General features: G+C 30.6%; 2 protein-coding genes across 7 annotated transcripts in view; one reads left to right on the top strand and one right to left on the bottom strand.

Annotated features, from left to right (window-relative positions):
- Positions 1–399: 399 nt before the first annotated feature.
- LOC119610679 (ribonucleoside-diphosphate reductase subunit M2) lies at positions 400–3,228 on the bottom strand. Its single transcript, XM_037966005.1, has 4 exons — positions 2,971–3,228; positions 2,616–2,873; positions 634–1,362; positions 400–566 (listed from the first exon to the last, which is right to left on the bottom strand). The coding sequence occupies exons 1-4, from the start codon at positions 3,022–3,024 to the stop codon at positions 414–416; spliced, it is 1,194 nt and encodes a 397-aa protein (XP_037821933.1). The 5' UTR covers positions 3,025–3,228; the 3' UTR covers positions 400–413.
- A 1,922-nt stretch (positions 3,229–5,150) lies between these two features.
- LOC119610672 (14-3-3 protein zeta) overlaps positions 5,151–19,386 on the top strand; it is a 49,964-nt gene continuing 35,728 nt past the window's right edge. For 2 of the 6 annotated variants that reach the window (XM_037965996.1, XM_037965990.1), the window contains exon 1: positions 5,151–5,353. The gene's annotated coding sequence lies outside the window, so the exon portion shown is untranslated. Of the gene's footprint in view, positions 5,354–16,510; positions 16,783–19,386 lie in introns of those variants that run through there. The other 4 variants (XM_037965993.1, XM_037965997.1, XM_037965992.1 and 1 more) reach the window with 4 other exon arrangements.

Here is a 19,386-nt window from a genome sequence, read left to right as displayed (position 1 = left end):
TTTAAAGAAGGGACAAACAAATAGTAATAAATTTATATAAAATATATGAATGAATGGTGGTGGTCTTGATGCGTCATGAAAAATGAACTTATAACTAAAATTGTTATTAATTTTTCTTGGGAAACCTTATAACTCACGTTGAAAATGTTGGAACTATTAGCAAAGTAAGTTTAAAGTGTTACAAAATACGGGCTTGTTGTAAATATAAGAAAAATACCAAATTTAGAGAAATTTTACCAAGACAGCAAGAAAACGTTTTTGCCATTTAAATAATTTTGTTTTTCATCATAAATTTCCACTTGCTAAAACTTGGCAAAAATCCAACTAAACCGGTAACAAATCTAAATTAGACTTATTATTAGAAATGATTAGCGGGTAGAGATTATTGTAATAGTATAGAGTGCATTATTGTTTTAAAAATCGGCATCTAATGTAAAAACATTATCTAAACGGTGAGTAGTTACACCTAATTTTTGATATTCACCAACTTTACGTTCAAAGAAATTAGTTTTGCCATCCAAAGAGATCATTTCCATAAAGGGGAAGGGATTTTTGGTGTTGTAAACCTAAAATAAACACACACAAGTTAAAAAAATATTTAAACTCTTTAAAATATTATTCCTAATAACTTACCTTTCCCACTTCCAATTCCACTAGCAAACGATCGGCCACAAATTCTATGTATTCTGACATCAATTTACAATTCATGCCTATCAAATTGACGGGCAAAGCATCTGTAAGGAATTCTTGTTCAATTTTCACCGCTTCGGTGATAATTTCAATAATTCTCTCCCGACTGGGACGTTGTACCAAATGTTTAAACATTAATACCGCAAAATCACAATGTAAACCCTCATCACGTGAAATCAATTCATTGGAGAATGTAAGACCAGGCATAAGACCACGTTTCTTTAGCCAGAAGATGGAGGCAAAACTGCCACTGAAGAAAATACCCTCCACAGCAGCAAAAGCAATAATACGTTCACCAAAATTAGCCGATTTCGAGGAAATCCAAGCCATAGCCCAATCAGCCTTACGCTTAACAGCCGGCATAGTTTCAATGGCATTAAAGAGATAATCACGCTGCTCGCGATCCTTAATATAACTATCAATTAGAATACTATACATTTCAGAGTGTACATTTTCCATGGCAATTTGGAAGCCATAGAAACAGCGTGCCTCTGTAACTTGTACTTCTTGGGAGAAGCGTTCAACAAGATTTTCATTGACAATGCCATCGGAAGCAGCAAAGAAAGCTAGAACATGTGAAATGAAATGACGTTCATTGTCGGTGAGTCTTTCCCAGTCGGAATTGTCTTTGGAAAGATCCACTTCTTCTACAGTCCAAAAAGAAGCTTCGGCCTAAAGTTGGGGGAAATAAAGTTCTTTGTTAATTCGTTGTTTTTGTGGGGAAGGGAGATAAATTTTAAACATATGGCAAAACGGTATTGTTTATTCGGTAGGGTTACCATACTTATTTACTAAAACTAAAATCCCACATGTTTTAGGATAAATTTCAGTAAATTGAAAAAAAAAATTGGAAAAAAGTCGAAAAATATATTTTTTCGTTTAAACTTGGAACTCTATTAAGAACTAGTTCATGATGTTCAGTGTAGTTTCTTAACAATAGTTCTGATTAAAACAATCTAAAACAAAAAGTATTTTTTTAAATTTTATACAGAAAATTAGAAAAAAATTAATAAATAAGTAGGTATTAAACGTAATTTTAATAAAAATTTGCTTGTAACTATTATTAATACTTTAAAATTTTAAGTTTAAATAAACACTACAATATCAATAACAATGAAATCACTACCTATTAATAAAATGTAAATTGCATCTAGAAGATGTAACCAAATGATTTATATTTCAATTAATTTTAAAGCTAAAAATAACTAACGCTAATGACAACATTTTCTTTGTAAAAATGTTGTAACTACTTTTCCATGTAAAAAAACCCACAATTACACAATTAAGATAGGTATGTACCTATTTTCCAAGAAATCCATTAAAAACAAACATTGGCAACTCCCATTAAACAAACAAAAAGAAAAAACATCTGCCGGTAGGTTTTATCAACAGATGTAGAGAAAAAAACAAAAACTCTTACTACTAATTTATACAAAAAAAAACGTGTTACATAAAAAATTAAAAAAAATTATCAATTATAATTAAACAAGCAACTATAAGGTAAACAAATGAAAGGGTCATCAAGCTAAACAAGATTAGAAAAAATGCGCCAAAAGTCTAAATAAATGGAGGGAAACAAAAAAAAGTGAATGTACAACTTTTCTTTGTTTCTAATATAACTAAATAACTCTACAACACATGCCTAACCCTGCGCTACCCTTTCTATTCTATAAACAACACTACATACATGTCAAGAAGTCAATAACACAGTAACTAATTCCCGCGCTTTTATAATAATCTGTATACTGCCTAAAAAACTGCACGTCACCACCAATACTTTTACACTTAAGTTATTTGTGTAATATAATGGATAAAATATATTAAAAGTTTTCTAATTTTATAGTATATAGCATGGTATATAGGGCTCAGCACTTGAACTAAATACTAAATAACTACGAAATTACCATAAATTGAAGAACACTTACCTTTTTGTACATTTGCCAAATGTCCAGATATTGTATGGGGAATATAACAAAACGTCTTGGATTCTCCTTTAATAAAGGTTCAATGCTGGGATCGAATGGCACAGGTGCTTTATTGGCCAAAGAAGTGCCTGCTGTATTAGGGGCAGTTTCATTTAACTCTTTAACATCTTGGCTTTTACCATTTGTTTGCATGTCATCACCGATCGACAATTTACGCACCTTACCCACATTGACGGCGGTAAGGACTTTACGAGGACTCTAAATTAACAAAGAAAACAAAATAATTTATATTATTGTTTTGCTTTTATTAGGAACTATCCAGGAAATAAGCCCTTAAAAGTACACACTAACTTACCTTTAAAGAAAATTTATCCATGTTGTCAATAATGTTTTCCTTACCGGCCATCATTTTTAGAACTTTTTGTTTTTATTTTAGTTATTTATACTCAAGTAATATTGTTATATATTGAACTTTTGTTATCTTTTTTCTCTATTATTTATTAAGTTTATTTCACAATTATTCTAATGTGTTCTCAGTTCAGCGTTTTTCGAATGAATGACGCAGTGACTGCATTTTTATTAAATGTACTTGAGAAGTGGCGGAAAATTAACGTAAATTTTGGCGCGATAGTGTTGCCACTCGTATGTTTACACATGTGTTTTTTGTTTTGGTTTAATTTTTATATAGAGTTATATTTTTTGGTATTAAAGTAGTAAAATGTTAAAGGTGACAGCATGTGATGTCAAGCCATGTCTATATTTGATAAATTTTTATTATGCTAAACGTTATCATGTTATCATGATATATAAAAATATCAGTTATAGTCACTAACAAACGTCATTGTATTGTAAAATTTGTATAGAATTTTGTTTTTGTGTAATTAAATTAGTGTTTATTTTCAAAACTTTAATTGTTTTTATAAAATATAGTATTATTTCAGTAAAATTAGCTGTGTTTTGTCGTGATAAAATCAGCATTTTGTTACCCCTGTACATAAACAAAAAACTGAAAATTTTTCTGCCGATGTTTAGTCAAGTGCTGTGATAAATATTTGTCTAATATAGACACGGAGTAAGTTTTAGTCAAATTAGTGTTTATTAACTAAATTTTTATTGCTTTTATAATATACAACATTGTTTCAGTGAAATGATCTGTGCTTTGTTCTGATAAAAACATCTCTTGCAAAATAAGAAATCGGAAGTGTAGACCCTAATATCAATATAAATTGAAAGTTGTTCTTATAGTTCCATAGTTGAAAAAATTGATTTTTGTAATTCCTAAAAAGTCAACTTTCAGACAATTTAAATTTTATAATTTTTGATTTTTAGAACTTTTCATAATATCGATTATTCCTGAATCTTCGATTTTTTTCGAATTATCAACTTTTGTTAACTTTTCCAATGTTTGTGTTAAATAATATATGTATAATGTTCTTTACTTAGCGTGACCTTTATTTATAAAGTCGACTCTTTCTACATTATAGTAGAATCGACTTTATATAGCTAATTTTTATTTCATGTGTGTGCTTCAATGCCATTTTAAAAATTCTGGCAACATTTCATTTGAAGAATAAAATAAAAAAAGAGATGTCAGCCAATTACAACGGCGTCGGTTGGATATATTAAGCGACATGGCCACACATCAAATTTGTTGACTCAAGTGGTAAGTTTTTTAATTGTGTTAGTGAAAAATACTCATACCGTGTGAGTTTTATTACTAACGCAATCAAAAAACTTACCGTTTAAGTCTACAAATTTGATGTGTGGCCATGTCGCTTAAAATAAGTGTCGGTGGTGGCGAGAAGCCGGCTTTGAGCCACTCGACTTGGATCTCTGGTGGTCTTCTTCTTCATATAAATATCATTCAACCTAGAATGACAGCTCTCTGGTGGTAATGCAAATTATAAACATATGTTCAGTCAATCTCGTTTATAACGAACCCCGGGGAACCAGTTTAATTTGTTCGTTATAAGCGAACTTCGTAATAAGATGTAGTTCCAAAAAAAGTGGGATTTTATCAAATTAAAAGAATATGATTTATAAATTTATTATAATTGATATTATTTGTTCATATATTTCATGACAAATTTAAGCTTTTTCCAACAAAGCTAAACATTTTCTTCTAATTTCCACACATAACTTTAAAGTTCGTTATAAAATAAGGAAAATTGTATGAAATCGTTCTTAAGGGATTGAAAAAGTAGTTCGTTGTATCCGAAGATTCGTAATCGAGTTCGTTATGTGGGATGTTTTTTGTGTGAAATAGTTACCAAAATATCGGGATTTGAAAAATTATTCGTAATATCCAAGAATCCGTTATAACCGAGGTCGTTATAAACGCGCTTGACTGTATATGTTAAACTGTAATCATGACAACTACTAATGATTCGAGGCAGAGCAATATTTTTGTACTGTTAAACTCCGATCTTTTGTGGCAATTTTCAACATTCTGATTTTTTCAAATATTGTCTTGCGAAATCTCATAATTTTATTATAAACCTTGCCGGCTTACAGCCGATTTTAAGCCGCCGCCAAAATTCATAGTGTCAGCCGCCGCCGCCGTTACTGTTTGTCGGCACACCTTTTAGGTGTGCTCGCATTACGTCTTTTGCAGAAGTTTACGTCTGTGCTGAAGTTTAATTTTGCGTGTGAAGAAAAACAATATTTCTTTCGGAGAATTATTGCGAACTAAATTAAAAAAATTCAATTAAACAGTGCTTATAAGAAATTATAACTGGGTAAGTACAAAATTAACGAAAAAACTAGAAAACTTAACCAATAAAATCGAAAAAGTGTTAAAAGGCAAAAGAAAAAAATTGCAAAATTGAACTCGGTGAAAAATTAACTATTTCGCTCTTACGCCAATTCGAATGGGGTAAAGAAAGAAAGAGATAAACGACAACTGTAAAAAGAATGAATGCTACTGTATTTAAAAGAAAATTTAGTGTGGGAATTCAATTCTTTCTCTATGCCGGAATTTGTGTAATGCTTTTCTCGTTATTTATGTGCGCTGCAATAAAAGTTATCAAATGTTTACTATTTTCTTCATTTATCTGAAAATTATTAAGTTATATTTGTTTGCTCTGGTCTACATTTTGCGTAGTTCATTCTATACTTTTTTTTCTTGTATATTGGTGACGCGATGACGTAATTTTCTATACAAATTTGCCGATGACTTATTCTTGCTAAACTTAACTGTGTTGCCATCTCTAATTTTTCATTTGTTTTTTTTCTTATTCGCTTTTTACTCTGCTCATTTTTTGTATGTCGTTCTCTGTTTTTTGTGTTGTTGTTGTTTTTGTTGCGTGCGTGCAGAACTGCAGAGTTGTTACCAGTGAAGGTAACTTTTGTTATTTTTTGCGTATTTTATAATCGCTTAAATATGTGCCAAAATTATAATTTTTAATACAAAATTATGAGATATTAAGCTAAATTTAGTTTTTACTACGAAATAAGTTAGTTTGTTCCCAATGTTAGATATCTATGAATCGCTATCTTTAAAATATTTTTTAAACATACATAGATCTAACTCTAGTAAGAGCTATTCGTATAGGATTTGTAATCTTATAAGAATTTCTTTGCTTATGTTTGCAGATTTCAATTATAAGTTTTTTTACTGCTAGCAGCGAATTTATATTGCAAACGGCCGTTGCAATTTTTTGAAATGAAATCGAAAAGTTCATTTTAGTTAATTTTAGTTTTAGATCAGCTCTAGTTCATTTCCAGTTCAGTTCTAGTTGAGTTCTAGTTTAGTTCTAGTTGAGTTCTAGTTCAGTTCTAGTTCAGTTCTAGTTCAGTTCTAGTTCAGTTCTAGCTCAGTACTAGTTCAGTTCTAGTTCAGTTCTAGTTCAGTTCTAGTTCAGTTCTAGTTCAGTTCTAGTTCAGTTCTAGTTCAGTTCTAGTTCAGTTCTAGTTCAGTTCTAGTTCAGTTCTAGTTGAGTTCTAGTTGAGTTGTAGTTGAATTCTAGTTGAGTTCTAGTTCAGTTCTAGTTCAGTTCTAGTTCAGTTCTAGTCCAGTTCTAGTTCAGTTCTAGTTTAGTTCTAGTTCAGTTCTAGTTCTAGTTCAGTTCTAGTTCTAGTTCAGTTCTAGTTGAGTTCTAGTTTAGTTCTAGTTGAGTTCTAGTTCAGTTCTACACGAGTTCTAGTTCAGTTCTAGCTCAGTACTAGTTCAGTTCTAGTTCAGTTCTAGTTCAGTTCTAGTTCAGTTCTAGTTCAGTTCTAGTTCAGTTCTAGTTCAGTTCTAGTTCAGTTCTAGTTCAGTTCTAGTTCAGTTCTAGTTCAGTTCTAGTTCAGTTCTAGTTCAGTTCTAGTTCAGTTCTAGTTCAGTTCTAGTTCAGTTCTAGTTCAGTTCTAGTTCAGTTCTAGTTCAGTTCTAGTTCAGTTCTAGTTCAGTTCTAGTTCAGTTCTAGTTCAGATCTAGTTCAGTTCTAGTTCTAGTTCAGTTCTAGTTCAGTTCTAGTTCAGTTCTAGTTCAGTTCTAGTTCAGTTCTAGTTCAGTTCTAGTTCAGTTCTAGTTCAGTTCTAGTTCAGTTCTAGTTCAGTTCTAGTTCAGTTCTAGTTCAGTTCTAGTTCAGTTCTAGTTCAGTTCTAGTTCAGTTCTAGTTCAGTTCTAGTTCAGTTCTAGTTCAGTTCTACTTCAGTTCTAGTTCAGTTCTAGTTCAGTTCTAGTTCAGTTCTAGTTCAGTTCTAGTTCAGTTCTAGTTCAGTTCTAGTTCAGTTCTAGTTCAGTTCTAGTTCAGTTCTAGTTCAGTTCTAGTTCAGTTCTAGTTCAGTTCTAGTTCAGTTCTAGTTCAGTTATAGTTCAATTATAGTTCAGTTCTAGTTTAGTTGTAGTTCAGTTCTAGTTCAGTTCTAGTTCAGTTCTAGTTCAGTTCAGTTCTAGTTCATTTCTAGTTCTGTCCTAGTTCAGTTCTAGTTGAGTACTAGTTTGGTTCTAGTTCAGTTCTACTTCAATTATGGAGAGTTCACTCTGTAAATTAGTTCGGCCTGTAGAGGAATCTATAGTCTGAATTGTAGATCAGTCTATAGTCTGTTCTACTAGTCTAAAGTCTGTAATATATAGCGTGTATTCTAAACTATTGTCTGAACTATAGACTAGTCTATAGTCAGAACTATAACTACCAGTCTATAGTCTACACTATAGACCATGTAATCAGAAATATAAAACAGTCTATTGTATAAATTATAGACCAGTCTATAGTCTGAAACCAGTCTATACCCATTTCCTTTCTTTTTTCTTATTCATGCAACTTGTATCAAGTATTTACTAGTCAAATTAAAACAATTCAAACCTTTTGTACACACTCTTTTACTAAACCGGAAGAGAAGTTGCAAATATGGTCTGACAGACCACTGTTTAATGCATTTTGCATTTAATTACAGTTGAAAAGGGCTTTATGTTGTTTTATTTTTATTGTAAAACCATTTAGAAATAATAAAAAGCATTTTTAGGAAATACAGTAGGACCTTGATTAACCGTGATTCGATTATCCGGCAACATCAATTATCCGGGATGGAAAAATAAATTTTTTTGCATCGATTTAATTTTATTTTGGATTGACTTAAATTTTTCTGCATCGTTTAACCGTTATTACCTCTATTATCCGTGATTATAAGCAAAATTCTATTTTTTAACAACCATGTACAATTAGAACAAATCTACTGTTTTCTGACAAAATTATTTTTTTTATATTTTTGAAACATGTATGAATATAAAATCCTTGAATTATTTAGTTTTTATATAAATATACATTTTCATTTATTAATTAATAAAAATATCTATTAAAAAACTAGCCAAAATTGGCACTCAATTAACCGGGAAAATCGATTGTACAGAATGCTTCCGGTCCCGACCATCACGGAAAATCGAGGTCCCACTGTACATGTTTATTTTTGGACAAAAATGCATTGACTTTATAAACCAATTCCTTTTTTTTTTTAATTAACTAATCAATCAAGCAAACTTTGCTAACAACAATTGCTAAATTTAGACCCTTAAGCTTTTGGATACTTTGGGGAAATAAGAACATGTTTAAGATACAACTTTTTATAGCTAAAATAAAAAGTGATAATTTTAAAATATTAAGATTATAATTATTTTAAATTTATTAACTAAAATAAATCGTACTTAAATTCATTCATATGCTTGCTAATTTGCTTTTAAACAAGTAAAAAACACTTTAAAAATTTTCCCCTTCAAAAGGTGGTAAACTTTTTGGTAAAACTATGAAATTTATTAAAGAATTTAAAAATTTTTGAAAAAATGTAATCCAATGTCTTGCTTATCAGTTTTAGATTAGATTTACACCCTTTCCTATCACATAACAAAATAATTCTTATCAGTCAGTTCACTTTATATACAAACATTTTTAAGATTTTTAATAAAGTATATGTTATACTTGTCACAATTGAATAATCACCTTAAAAAAAACAAGGAAACATATTATCAAAAGAAATAATTAAAGAATTTAACGTGGTTAAGAAAAAAATGTGGAAATGAATGGGGTAAATGCATGAGTAGAATTATACAAATAAATAATTTATCACTTTATGTTAAAATTATTTACCACAATCAATTCTATTTATTTATTTTAATAATTTTTTATAACAATATTTAACAAATACTAAATTTTATTTACTTAAACCAAAATATATTTTAATTTAGAGTTTCCATTAAATAAAAATATTATTTAATTTCAATTATTAATACGTTTTACATCATTTTAAAGCTATTTTAAGCAACAATTGCACTTTCTATTTGTTCTATTTGTTTTTAATGCCCTCTTTATAAAAATAGATTAGATTAGGAATTTTGTTTTTTTTTTAATATAAAACTACATTTTAACAAATAACAGCTAAAAACTTTTTAAAATCATTTGTGTTATTGTGTTGTTTTTAAGCTGAGTTTAATTATTACACCTTAATCGAATAACCGAATAAAAAACCCTAACCATTTATGTATTTAAAAATGATAATGTTGCAAATGCTTAAGTAATAAAGCAAATTGTTTAAAGCAAATATTTACAAAATTTCCAAACTAAAAAGTTATCAAGAGAAATAAAAAATATATTTAATACGCACATACATATGTATGTACTCTTTATTTTTCGGGGTTTATTAAACAAATATTTACAAGGTCATAAACTTATAAAACGTACGACACATTAAAAAAATTTGTTTTCTTCTTGAAATGAATATTAAATAAGTGTGTAATATTAAAAATTAATCAGCTGCAAAACCGTTAATAATATTTATATTGATACAATAATGTGTTTAAAAAGAAATTGACAGGAAATTACTTAACATTTAGTTGTTAATTTTGTTAGTTATATTGTTAAAAAAAAAATCAATTCAATTTATTTTTAAAATTATTATTTTTTTATTTTTAACCCTGATAACAAAAGTGATAAATTCTTTTTCAAGATTTTTTATTATTTGGGATTATATAGAAAGCTTAAACACTTTTTTACTAAGACTGAACCAGAACTGAACTAGAACTGAACTAGAACAGAACTAGAACTGAACTAGAACTGAACTAGAACTAGAACTGAACTAGAACTGAACTAGAACTGAACTAGAACTGAACTAGAACTGAACTAGAACTGAACTAGAACTGAACTAGAACTGAACTAGAACTGAACTAGAACTGAACTAGAACTGAACTAGAACTGAACTAGAACTGAACTAGAACTGAACTAGAACTGAACTAGAACTGAACTAGAACTGAACTAGAACTGAACTAGAACTGAACTAGAACTGAACTAGAACTGAACTAGAACTGAACTAGAACTGAACTAGAACTGAACTAGAACTGAACTAGAACTTAACTAGAACTGAACTAGAACTGAACTAGAACTGAACTAGAACTGAACTAGAACTGAACTAGAACTGAACTAGAACTGAACTAGAACTGAACTAGAACTGAACTAGAACTGAACTAGAACTGAACTAGAACTGAACTAGAACTGAACTAGAACTGAACTAGAACTGAACTAGAACTGAACTAGTACTAGAACTGAACTAGAACTAGAACTGAACTAGAACTGAACTAGAACTGTACTAGAACTTAACTAGAATTAGAACTGAACTAGAACTGAACTAGAACTAACCTAGAACTGAACTAGAACTGAACTAGAACTGAACTAGAACTGAACTAGAACTAAACTAGAACTGAACTAGAACTGAACCAGAACTGAACTAGAACTTAACTAGAACTGAACTAGAACTGAACTAGAACTGAACCAGAACTGAACTAGAACTGAACTAGAACTAAACTAGACTAACTAGAACTAAACTAGAACTGAACTAGAACTGAACCAGAACTGAACTAGAACTGAACTAGAACTGAACTAGAACTGAACTAGAACTGAACTAGAACTGAACTAGAACTGAACTAGAACTGAACTAGAACTGAACTAGAACTGAACTAGAACTGAACTAGAACTGAACTAGAACTGAACTAGAACTGAACTAGAACTGAACTAGAACTGAACTAGAACTGAACTAGAACTGAACTAGAACTGAACTAGAACTGAACTAGAACTGAACTAGAACTGAACTAGAACTGAACTAGAACTGAACTAGAACTGAACTAGAACTGAACTAGAACTGAACTAGAACTGAACTAGAACGAACTAGAACTGAACGAGAACTGAAACTAGAACTGAACTAGAACTGAACTAGAACTGAACAGAACTGAACTAGACTGAAACTAGAACTGAACTAGAACTGAACTAGAACTGAACTAGAACTGAACTAGAACTGAACTAGAACTGAACTAGAACTGAACTAGAACTGAACTAGAACTGAACTAGAACTGAACTAGAACTGAACTAGAACTGAACTAGAACTGAACTAGAACTGAACTAGAACTGAACTAGAACTGAACTAGAACTGAACTAGAACTGAACTAGAACTGATACTAGAACTGAACTAGAACTGAACTAGTACTAACTGAACTAGAACTGAACTAGAACTGAACTAGAACTAACTGAACTAGAACTGAACTAGACGGACTAGAACTGAACTAGAACTGAACTAGAACTGAACTAGAACTGAACTAGAACTGAACTAGAACTGAACCTAGAACTGAACTACTGAAACTGAACTAGAACTGAACTGAACTAGAAACTGAACTAGAACTGAACTAGAACTTAAACTAGAACTGAACTAGAACTGAACTAGAACTGAACTAGAACTGAACTAGAACTGAACTAGAACTGAACTAGAACTGAACTAGAACTGAACTAGAACTGAACTAGAACTGAACTAGAACTGACCTAGAACTGAACTAGAACTGAACTAGAACTGAACTAGAACTGAACTAGAACTGAACTAGAACTGAACTAGAACTGAACTAGAACTGAACTAGAACTGAACTAGAACTGAACTAGAACTGAACTAGAACTGAACTAGAACTGAACTAGAACTGAACTAGAACTGAACTAGAACTGAACTAGAACTGAACTAGAACTGAACTAGAACTGAACTAGAACTGAACTAGAACTGAACTAGAACTTAACTAGAACTGAACTAGAACTGAACTAGAACTTAACTAGAACTGAACTAGAACTGAACTAGAACTGAACTAGAACTGAACTAGAACTGAACTAGAACTGAACTAGAACTGAACTAGAACTGAACTAGAACTGAACTAGAACTGAACTAGAACTGAACTAGAACTTAACTAGAACTGAACTAGAACTGAACTAGAACTTAACTAGAACTGAACTGGAACTGAACTAGAACTGAACTAGAACTGAACTAGAACTGAACTAGAACTGAACTAGAACTGAACTAGAACTGAACTAGAACTGAACTAGAACTGAACTAGAACTGAACTAGAACTGAACTAGAACTGAACTAGAACTTAACTAGAACTGAACTAGAACTGAACTAGAACTGAACTAGAACTGAACTAGAACTGAACTAGAACTGAACTACAACTGAACTACAACTGAACTACAACTGAACTAGAACTGAACTAGAACTGAACTAGAACTGAACTAGAACTGAACTAGAATTGAACTAGAATTGAACTAGAACTGAACTAGAACTGAACTAGAACTGAACTAGAACTGAACTAGAACTGAACTAGAACTGAACTAGAACTGAACTAGAACTGAACTAGAACTGAACTAGAACTGAACTAAAATTGAACTGAACTATATTTACTTTTTAAAATTTTTTAATTTTCAAAATTAAATTCGAATTTTCGAACATGTCTTAAAATCCGTAAATTCAGAAACTACATTGGAAATTGTAAAATACATCGAATTTCTGGTGATAAATTGAAATTTCAAATATTTTTAAATTTCACATCTTTATTTAAACTTTTTCTGGAATAAAACACTTTTAAACTTGTTATGGATAAAACTATCTATCACTTCTTCAATATTTTTCTATATTCATTTATTAGTTTTTTTTTACTAGTTGTTTATGTTTTTTTTTTGAAATCTTCTATTTTTAGTAAGCTTTTATTTGTTTTTTTTTATTATTTTCTTTTCTATTTATTAAAGTATCAATAGATTATTGTATAAATTTTTTTCTTTTGTATTTCTTCATTCTATTTATCTTCGTGTTGTGTAAGTGTGTATGTTTTTTTTCTCATTTCAAAATTATTTGTGTAAATTATGGGTATGTATCATTCATGCATTCATTCGGTTTTTCCATGAACTCTTCGTGGCTTTTGTGGGAATTGCAATTTGACTTGTATGGATACATCTGCTGCCGCTGTTGCTGCTCCTGCCTCTACTCCGATGCTGGTTCTTTTTGTGGTGGCTACCAGTTAGATGGATTGCATCTATTGCTATTGTTATGATTATTATGACTGGTACAAAGCAATAATTGTTGGTATTTGCAATGTAGTATTTCTCCTTCTCTTCTAGCCACTATAAATACATTTAAATATCTGCTGTAACTGTCGAATTGTTTAAATATTTATATATGTATGTGTAGTTGTTTTTGTTGGCTGGATTCGATGGCTGGCTGGTATTTGTTAGTTTTGCCGTTACTAAGTGTGATGATGCATTTTAAATTTCCAATGTCACGTGGTATTTCTTTTCATTTTGCATATTTTACTTCAATTGTATTCTTTCCTAAATTACAGAATTTTGTTTAAATAAAAAAATGTTATATGCCGACAAACAAACTAAATTATATCGATACCGTTCTTTTTTTATACATTTTATGAACTAGAACTATAATTGAACAGAACTAGAACTATGTGTAAAATCCATTGTATTTTTATTTCATAGTCTAATTTTGTTTAAATTATCAGCCCTTATTTTTCCTTTCTACTTGGAAGAAATTTTATTTTACATTTAAAGAATAGAGAAAAGGTGGGCGTGGCAATTTTTAATTTTTCGCTTAAGTTGCTTTACAGTTTGTATGATTAGAATAATTTTGGTTCCAATATCATTACTAAGTTCAGTGCAAATTCTGTTCTAATTCAGTTCCCGGCAGGAGAAAACAATCTAATTGGTGGATTTTAGGAATTTAGAATTCAAAGGTCGACTGTTAGGAAATTGTTTAATAAGGCTAAGCTTACAGGTCAAGCTATAGACTGGAACAACTACAAAATGTGCTTCAACAAGTATAAAGCAGATCTCAAACAAAAAGGATTTCATGGTCCAAGGATTTGTGAATCCATTGAGCTAATCCGATTCTAATTCAGGTCTAGTTTAGTTCTAGTTCAGTTCTAGTTCAGTTCTAGTTCAGTTCTAGTTCAGTTCTAGTTCAGTTCTAGTTCAGTTCTAGTTCAGTTCTAGTTCAGTTCTAGTTCAGTTCTAGTTCAGTTCTAGTTCAGTTCTAGTTCAGTTCTAGTTCAGTTCTAGTTCAGTTCTAGTTCAGTTCTAGTTCAGTTCTAGTTCAGTTCTAGTTCAGTTCTAGTTCAGTTCTAGTTCAGTTCTAGTTCAGTTCTATTTCAGTTCTAGTTCAGTTCTAGTTCAGTTCTAGTTCAGTTCTAGTTCAGTTCTAGTTCAGTTCTAGTTCAGTTCTAGTTCAGTTCTAGTTCAGTTCTAGTTCAGTTCTAGTTCAGTTCTAGTTCAGTTCTAGTTCAGTTCTAGTTCAGTTCTAGTTCAGTTCTAGTTCAGTTCTAGTTCAGTTCTAGTTCAGTTCTAGTTCAGTTCTAGTTCAGTTCTAGTTCAGTTCTAGTTCAGTTCTAGTTCAGTTCTAGTTCAGTTCTAGTTCAGTTCTAGTTCAGTTCTAGTTCAGTTCTAGTTCAGTTCTAGTTCAGTTCTAGTTCAGTTCTAGTTCAGTTCTAGTTCAGTTCTAGTTCAGTTCTAGTTCAGTTCTAGTTCAGTTCTAGTTCAGTTCTAGTTCAGTTCTAGTTCAGTTCTAGTTCAGTTCTAGTTCAGTTCTAGTTCAGTTCTAGTTCAGTTCTAGTTCAGTTCTAGTTCAGTTCTAGTTCAGTTCTAGTTCAGTTCTAGTTCAGTTCTAGTTCAGTTCTAGTTCAGTTCTAGTTCAGTTCTAGTTCAGTTCTAGTTCAGTTCTAGTTCAGTTCTAGTTCAGTTCTAGTTCAGTTCTAGTTCTAGTTCAGTTCTAGTTCAGTTCTAGTTCAGTTCTAGTTCAGTTCTAGTTCAGTTCTAGTTCAGTTCTAGTTCAGTTCTAGTTCAGTTCTAGTTCAGTTCTAGTTCAGTTCTAGTTCAGTTCTAGTTCAGTTCTAGTTCAGTTCTAGTTCAGTTCTAGTTCAGTTCTAGTTCAGTTCTAGTTCAGTTCTAGTTCAGTTCTAGTTCAGTTCTAGTTCAGTTCTAGTTCAGTTCTAGTTCAGTTCTAGTTCAGTTCTAGTTCAGTTCTAGTTCAGTTCTAGTTCAGTTCTAGTTCAGTTCTAGTCAGTTCTAGTCAGTTCTAGTTCAGTTCTAGTTTAGTTCTAGTTTAGTTCTAGTTCAGTTCTAGTTAGTTCTAGTTCAGTTCTTGTTCAGTTCTTGTTCAGTTCTAGTTCAGTTCTAGTTCAGTTCTAGTTAAGTTCTAGTTCAGTTCTAGTTCAGTTTCTAGTTCAGTTCTAGTTAAGTTCTAGTTCAGTTCTAGTTCAGTTCTTGTTCAGTTCAGTTCTAGTTCAGTTCTAGTTCAGTTCTAGTTCAGTTCTAGTTCAGTTCTAGTTCAGTTCTAGTTCAGTTCTAGTTCAGTTCTAGTTCAGTTCTAGTTCAGTTCTAGTTCAGTTCTAGTTCAGTTCTAGTTTAGTTCTAGTTTAGTTCTAGTTCAGTTCTAGGTTAATTCTAGGTTAGGTCTAGTTCGGTCTAGTTCAGTTCTAGTTTAGTTCTAGTTCAGTTCTAGGTTTCTTCTAGTTCAGTTCTAGTCTTGTTTTAATTCAGTACTAGTACAGTTCTAGTTCAGTTCTAGTCCTGTTTTAGTTCAGTTCAAATGATGGAAAACAATTTTGTTTATATGAATAATACAAAGTTTATTAAAAACAATAATAGGAAAAGTGTTTGTTGGGCTAATTAGTTTACCAAGGCACTTCCACTTCTAATAAGAACTAATAGTAAAAGCAACAAAGAGTAAATATTATTTTGAAAAATTTAAAATAAGATTTTTTATAAAAATCGTAGTTCCTACACTGAGTATTGAAATGTATTAAATAATTTATTAATTTTTAAGATAACAACTTGTCAAAAATGAGCACTTCGAAATGTCATTTAAATCGGTAAAATCTTCAACTGAAAAAAAAAAAAACAAAGTTGACATTGCCGACTAAAACTCTATAGTGACAATAAAATGGTATTGCCAGTTTGAAATACAAAAAAAGCGCATGTTATTAAAATATAACTCTCACACTTTTTCTCTCACTATCTACAAAATCGCCAAGAAACGAGAGTAGAGAATGAAATAAGAGAGTAGTTGAAAAATATTTGTCCAATTACCTAAGTTTTAGTTGCTAACCATATTTTTCAGATACTTTTTTCCCATTAAAGATATTTGAATGTCTCTACACTTGCATTTTTTTTTTTTTTTTTTTGCTAGAGACAAGAAATTTTCCCGAGTCTGAGAGAATTTCAATTTCTCCGGAATATATTTAATGAGAGAGTTATGCTCAAATGTACATTTTTTAGATGAATATATTTTTTCGAAAATTGAACAAAAAAATTTACTGAGTTCTTATTGTCGCTTTTAGTCGTTTGTCTTCGTTGTATTGGTTGTAGTCGTCGTCGTCATTTCAATTGAAGCAAAAGTAAGTAAAAAAATTCCCAACTAAAAAAAAATATATTTTTTTACTCACTTTGACATACAAAAAAATGTGGAAATAATTTAATATAATTTAATAAAAAAAATATATTTATATATAAAATAAAACTAAATAATTAAAAACAATACACAAAGAGAAAAAGCAACTATTGAATGTGAATAAAAAACTTTTAATTAAAAATTCAAAATGATGCTGGTGTCTTAATTAAAATTGTACCAAAAAATTAAGAAAAAAAGTGCAAAGAATAAAATAAAAATTGATGAAAATAAATTCTATGAAAAAAATTCTTGCCACACGACCTGAGCCTCCTCCTAGTGACTCGTTTACGTCGGCCGATCGATAAAAATACTACGCAAAAAGATTTTTTTTCATGGTTGTAAAAAGAACAAGAAAAATACTTGAATTTGAATTCTATAAAAGCGGTGTGTTGGTCTCTGTGTGTGTGTGTGTCTGTGTAGTTTTAGAAATAAAATTTTTAATAATTTGTTATAAATAAAAATTATTTATAATTTCAAATATAAATATTTTAAACAAAATATTAATTTTTTTAATTAAATGATTTTTTAATATTTTTGAAAAAAAAACTTCTATTAACAAAAAATGTGACTGCTTAACAGTTTTTTTTTTGAAATATATATAAGTATGTCTGAAATTATCTTTATATATATGTATGAGGAGCTATTATTTGTGTGTTAGTGTGTATTCATATCTACTCATTCATCTATCTACAATTTGACAAGTATCTGTGTGTGAGCTCTAGTTAGTGTATGTGTTCGTTTATTTTTTCTCAGTGTATTGGTATAAGTTTTGCGTTTTTTACTCTTAAAGCCTATATATGAGTTTATGTGTGTGTTTCTACACTTCTATATCGTTTGATCCATCTATACATCCAATCTATCTGCTGCTGCTACTACTGCTACACTTCTATGCTGTATTTTCCAACTTGGTTGCCAACCTCCACCTTTAGTTTTCCCATTTCACAGCTAACAAATGGGGATTTTTCGTATACGAATTAAGTGTAGATATGTATGAACCCAAAAATAAGAGGAGACAATATGTCTAGAGCATAAAATTATGCGGATTTTCTTTCTTCTTCTTTATAAACAGCTTCGGCATCATCAATTATATTTATTGGCCAGGGCGACCCTTTTCCCTGAAATAAAAGATATACATAAAATGAAATGTAATAAATTATCTTATACCGGCTACTGTCTTGATAAACTAACTAATTTCTGGAAGTAATTGTTTTGCAATTAGTTCGAAAACTTTTGAAAGTCTATTCTACAAGAAGTGCAAATAGAATAATTTCAGAACTATATTATTACTTTTAGCATTCCCAAATATTCGGAATGAAGTTTACAGCGATGTATGTCTAGTTTCAACTACAACTATACATACCTTTTAGCCACCGTTCTTTCCGAAACTGTAGGAATTAGTTTCACAAAACGTTATGAAGATTACAATATCAAACAAACCATAACCTGTAAAAATTCTATAACTAGCTTTGAAAGTAATAAGTTTAAGATTCAAAGGTTAGCTATGCAATGAACAGATCACTTGGGTCCATATAGTTGTGATACTCTAGATAAGTATATATTAAGTATTATTCACTTTGATGGCTTTAAACCACCCGATTATAACTAATAGATGTAAAGTGACTAAAAAGTTTCTTAAACTTCAGAAATTTCGGGCAGTAACAGAATAGGTAAGACTCGGTCCCCCTTCATCCTCATTATGGCAACTTCTGCAATAGTATTCTTTATAATAGAGATCATGTACTCTCTGCGGAAACATAACTAAGTTTGACATAAGTGCATCGTATAGAGGTCAGGAAGATGCCGAGGTCTGACTGGTAATCTCATTAAACCAGCTAAGTTGAGCTTGTTTAAATAATTTGATTTCAACAAGCGACTTACAATTTATAAGAGAGTAATAAGGCATCGATTTTTTCATCTCCTATCACAAGTCCAGGCTAATTCTTCAGCTATACAGTTACTTGTGGTAAACAGAAACTCATACTAGCGTTTTCCTCGAATATATCGTTTAAAGATATAGAGCATTATTCAATTTGAATCTAGATGTTATAGAGACATCAGCTAAGCTATATAGCCCGATATTTGATTAAACTTCAGCTACTTAGCAAATATTTTTCTGGATTACTATCAGGTCTCTTTAGCGATGAAGGCCCCTATACTTAAAAAGATTTTAGAGATCAAGAATGATTGGACTCCATAGCCATACAGACTATACATATATCTGGCGATCTCGTTTTTAAAAAGATTTTCGAGAACTTGAATGTTTACAGACAAGTTATTGATAGCAAATGGTCACACATTTTGCTTATGTTATCACGGCAAATGGAACTTTCTCCCGGATCATCAACTTTGCGAAAGCTGTATCAACCGAAAGTTTGTTGTCAAACTGTTATAACAACAACTCTATTGAAAATATACCAAACACAAAGTGTGAAACATCGAGAGAGAAAAATCGTATTAAACCTATCCAGTATAAAGTTTATTTTCCCAATAAATGGCATCTCTGCTTTTGTCGTATATTTCAAAGTATTGGAATTTTTCTAATTATGTGTTT

The sequence above is a fragment of the Lucilia sericata genome, unplaced genomic scaffold, assembly GCF_015586225.1.
Source record: "Lucilia sericata isolate MDLA Ls3-8-SP2 unplaced genomic scaffold, ASM1558622v1 Contig001261F_arrow, whole genome shotgun sequence".
In the NCBI taxonomy this organism is placed as follows: domain Eukaryota; kingdom Metazoa; phylum Arthropoda; class Insecta; order Diptera; family Calliphoridae; genus Lucilia; species Lucilia sericata.
This window is presented reverse-complemented; position numbering and strand designations above follow the sequence as displayed.